General features: G+C 55.3%; 1 protein-coding gene across 1 annotated transcript; it reads right to left on the bottom strand.

The window, feature by feature from the left end:
- Positions 1-1,564: 1,564 nt before the first annotated feature.
- On the bottom strand, positions 1,565-3,608 carry LOC121530393. Its single transcript, XM_041819412.1, has 2 exons — positions 2,241-3,608; positions 1,565-1,816 (listed from the first exon to the last, which is right to left on the bottom strand). Exons 1-2 carry the CDS (start codon positions 3,606-3,608, stop codon positions 1,565-1,567), a joined length of 1,620 nt encoding a protein of 539 aa, XP_041675346.1.
- Positions 3,609-4,720: the final 1,112 nt, after the last annotated feature.

Below are 4,720 nucleotides of genomic sequence, written 5' to 3' on the forward strand. Positions count from 1 at the left end.
AAAAAATCCGCCTATTTTATTGTTGTGGGGGCGATGTTGCCGCAAAAAGATTCCACTTGGTTGTAGAAAAGAAGAAGTCGGGGGCGTCGTGGAGTAGGGCCGTCAGGGTTATTCTGCTGCTTAATGGAACTAACTGAACCGAGCTTAAAAGCATAAAAAAAAGCCGCTACCGCCAGAGCGGACGATCACCGACGGCCGACCGCTGCTGTTGGACCCGAGAGAGAGAGAGAGTGCATGATTGTGCAGAGAGGGGCGAGGGCGGATGCGCTCTTAAGCTAAGATGAGCGGCGGGACAATGGCCCCTCACCTAAACATCCCGCCCCCCTTGCAATCACTCGGGTTGCAACCGCTCCCTCGTCGCTACGGTTGGTGACAGGCTCCGGACACGACCCACCCAAAAACGTTGCACTGGGCCACCGGCAGCCCGTCCTGGATCTTCAGGAAGCCCGGCTGCATGATACGCGTGTACATATCCGCCCCCAGGACAACGGAGATCGTCGCTGGCCGAAGTGGGCACGCACCACCTCGCTCAGCTCTCGAGACGGCGTACGAACGCGCACGTGAGGCTCGATTTTGAAAACGACCTCCAGCCGAACGCTATCATCCGTTTTGGAACCCACGGTTGCCGAACAAACTTGTTCGTCCCCCACGATGGTAGTGGGCAGACGGAAACATGCTACTAGCGATGCGTCGATGCAGCTCGAGGGCGTACACGGGTCGATAAGGGCCCCCGTGTCGAAGATCCGGATCCCGGTGTCAGTGCGCACTAGCGCGGTTGGCAGCACGTTGACGCGGTTCCGCAGCCGCAGCGACGAAGCGGCTGCGTCCTGCAGGGGCCCTTGACGAGAGGCGGAAAATTGCCGCGGACGGACGAGCGATGAGTGGTGGACGAAGGCCTTGGAGCACCTAAAGCCTGCCGGCCAGTGGCGGAAGAATGCCGAGGAGCTGCCGACGAGCGGCGGGAAGTCGATGGCCGTGAACCGGCTTGTGAGTGCCAGAAGGTGGCGGACGAAGACCGAGAAGCAACCAAACCGCGCCAGGAGTTGACGGACGACGGCTGAGCGCCAGCTGAGACCCTCCGTGTACTGTCTCCCGCGCTCCGTGACCGGTGCTCCTCTTGACGAGGCTGGCGCCGAGCCCGTGGTTTCTCCACGATGCAGCAGCGAGTGGTGATCCTGACCACACGTTTTACAGCAGTCCCCACGCCGACACGATCCGTCGGAGTGCTCGAGGGCCAGGCAGCTGGAGCAATACCGGTTCACGAGAACCGCCCGTAGCCGCTTCTCGGCACGTAGAAAGCGCAGTGCGTAGCGACGAGGGAGCGCACTGCAGACTCGGCGTCGGTAGGACTGTGTACCTCGAGTACATCTGCTCTCCAGTGACTGGGCGCTGCGTGGACGTGGCGATATCGTGCTGAATATGACTGGCGGAAATATGATGAAGAAACAAAACAGCGTTATCAGAATTAGTGTGAATTTCGATTTGGATGGTCAGGGACATTGGAACGGAAGAAACGCATAATTATTGTGGGCAGGCGGACGCGTCTATCGGAAGAAGGACGACCTTAGCAACGGGACGCTTGACGAGCCCTCGCGGTGCGGATGTCGATCACGCGGACATGGCCATCGGATCCTGGATACACCGCGTCAATCCTGCCTAATCGCCACTCATTGGACGGAAGGTTGTCCTCCTTAATGACCACCATATCCTCAACGCGGAGATTCCTCGTAGGGGCTCGCCACTTGTTTCTCTGGAGCTCCTTGAGGTACTCTTCCTTCCATCGCAGCCGAAATTGCTGCTGAAGAGCCTTCAGGTGCTACCAGCGGTTAATAATGGACGTGATATCCCCCTTTAACTCGGGTTCGACCGTGACGAGAAGTGGACCTCCCACAAGAAAGTGCCCGGGTGTAAGCTCCCGGAGGAATGAAACGCTCCGTATAATTCTTTGTCTCGAAAGGACCGGCATAATTCACACCTGTGTACGTGAATGGGCGCGAGAAGGATGTCCGTTCCTTCGGTAGCTCTCATACACATACTTAACAAGCATAGACGACGGACATGACCAAATTCCTCACCCTTGGAATCCAGAATTTGGCCCGGATCAGACGGATCATCAGCTGATTGCCACCGTGCAGAGTGATGCGATGCGTAAATTAGACAAGGAGTCGAGACAGATGGCAGTCGTATGGAAGGATTATCGGATGCCGTTCGTCATATTGGAGAAGTTCAGAGGACGTGACCCAGCCGCAGGCTCTCATAAGGCCTTGCGAATCCATGAAGGGGTTCAGATTTTGAATCGGACTGGATGCTGATACTGGACGCTTTTCGCTTAAGCAGCCCATTTTAGAGACGAAGTGTCTGCTCTGAGTGATGGAAACTAGAAGACGTTCAGCCGACGTAATCTCATTAGCTGTCAGGTGCTCTTTGAAAGGAAATTGAATCTTCCGCACGCGCTGGATGATGCGATAAACATAGGCAAGGAGTCGTAATGCCTTGTCGAGTGTGGAAAAACGATCAAGGAGATCTTCGGGGGGCGCCTTCGCGACATGGACCTTGACTGCTCGCTTCGCGAGTTCAGTCACGGGGGCATCATTTCCTTGAGTGGGCCAATCGCTGCTAGGCCTTTGCAGCCAGCCAGGACCGTGCCACCACAACTGGTTATCCACAAGGTCTTGGAGAGCTACGCCCCGGCTGGCGAGGTCCGCAGGGTTCTGCTCGGAGCGGACATGTGCCCAATTCTGCACGTCGGTGAACTGGGCGATCTTGGTCACCCGGTTGGCCACGAACTTTGTCCACTGACACGATGGCTTCTGCAGCCACGCGAGGACAATAGTCGAGTCCGTCCAACAGTGTGGGGCAGATGCGGGCCCTGGCATCTCTGGCAGAACGGCGGTGGCCATCTCCGACAACAACAAGGCACCGCACAGCTCTAGCCGAGGGAGCGACACCGCTTTATTTGGGGCAACTCGAGTCTTTGCAGTCAGCAGGTTCACTATTACCGTAGACCCAACCTCGACACGGACGTAAATTGCTGCGCCGTACGCCTTCTGTGAAGCGTCGCAGAACCCGTGGTGGTCGACCCTTAGGTGTGGTCGGAACGTGACCCATCGAGGAACACGAATCTGATCGAGCACCGAGTAATTCTTCAGGAAGTCAACCCATCGCTGACATAAATCTTGCGGGAGGGCGTCGTCCCACCCCAGATCCAGAAGCCAAATGTCCTGCATGAACATTTTTACTCGGACAATGAAAAGAGCGAGCAAACCTTCTGGATCGAACAATTTGGCAATTCGGGAGAGGACTTGGCGCTTCGTGAAGGACGAGCCGGAAGTCAACTCTGGCGGAACAAAAAAGAACTCATCAGTCGTTGCTTTCCACCGCACGCCGAGTGTTTTGGCCGTGCTCTCTGCATCGATGTCGAGGAAATCAGCACGAAGGAGGTGGTCGCTCGGGATGTCGGCCAGGATCGCCTTGCTATTCGACATCCATTTCCTAAGTGGAAACCCTGCCGACTCTAGGGCGTCCTTTAGCTCGCGAATCGCAACTTGGGCTTCGGTTTTGGAGTCTGCCCCCGCAAGAACGTCATCAACGTACATAAAATGCCGCATAATTTGGCTTGCCTGCGGATACTTCAACTCTTCGTCGTCAGCAAGCTGTTGCAGGACACGGATCGCTAGGAACGGGGCACAATTGACACCGAAGGTGACCGTTTTTAATTCGTAGTCGCGGATATGCGAAACAAAATACGTTGGAGCGGAGTATGCTTGGGGTCTACCCAAATTTGCCGATACATTCGTCGGCGTTGAAGACAAACCCAAAGTATCGCCACTTTAGGATTGGAATCGTCAGGTCGGATTGTAAGACCGGGCCCGCATAAAGAATGTCGTTCAGACTGGTCCCGTTTGCGGACGGGCTCGAAGCATTGAAGACTACCCGCACCTTGGTGGTCGTGCTTTCGGGCTTGAAGACGGCATGATGTGGAAGATATCAGGTAGCGGATCTGCTGGATTACCGATTCATAGCGGGCCTTAAGGGGCGGATCCCTCTTCAGGCGTTGCTCATTACGTAGGAACTGAGCAAAAGCAAATGACCGTGACGCCGACAGCTCGAAACCATTCTGCTCGGTGTCGCGTAAGGAGAGCGTCACAACGTACTTGCCACACTCGTCTCTTCTCGTCGTTTGGACAAAATTGTGCTCGCAAACTGAATCCGATTCCGAATTAATCTGTGTGGGCACATCTTCCACCTCCCAAAAATTGGTGAGGAGCTGATCCAGTGAGTCACCGAGAATACGGGCAACTCGTGCGGAAAAAATGGACACGCTGTGAGGGTTGGCTGGAGATAATGGGCCTGTCAGCACCCATCCAAAAATGGTCTCCTGACCGAGAAGCGACCCGCAGATGTTAGCCCCGGTATTACCGAGGAGAATGGACGGAAGAATGTCAGCCCCTATTAACATCCACTTGGGAGCTCTCAATGAAGTTGGGGTCCGCCAGGGGAATGTCGGGCAGACGATCTCGCGGAATCGGATATGATGGCAGATTTCCTGCCAACTGGGGAAGAACGTAAGCCCCAGTCTCTAATTTTAGCTCGGGTCTAGACGGCGACCGAATGGAGAAATGGCACAATTTAGTAGACTGCGCGGAAATGGTCTGATTAAGACCGGACACTTGGGCTTGAATCGTCTTAAAGGAAAGCTTGACAAGGTTGAGCAGTCGTT

The sequence above is a fragment of the Drosophila eugracilis genome, unplaced genomic scaffold (assembly GCF_018153835.1).
Source record: "Drosophila eugracilis isolate 14026-0451.02 unplaced genomic scaffold, ASM1815383v1 contig_705, whole genome shotgun sequence".
NCBI lineage: Eukaryota > Metazoa > Arthropoda > Insecta > Diptera > Drosophilidae > Drosophila > Drosophila eugracilis.

Excerpts from the sequence above, each read along its gene's own strand:
- LOC121530393 (XM_041819412.1), bottom strand. The coding sequence starts at position 3,608 with ATGCGGCATTTTATGTACGTTGATGACGTTCTTGCGGGGGCAGACTCC. Across the intron at positions 1,817-2,240 it reads TTATGAGAGCCTGCGGCTGG|CACCTGAAGGCTCTTCAGCA; the intron begins GTCACGTCCTCT and ends AACCGCTGGTAG.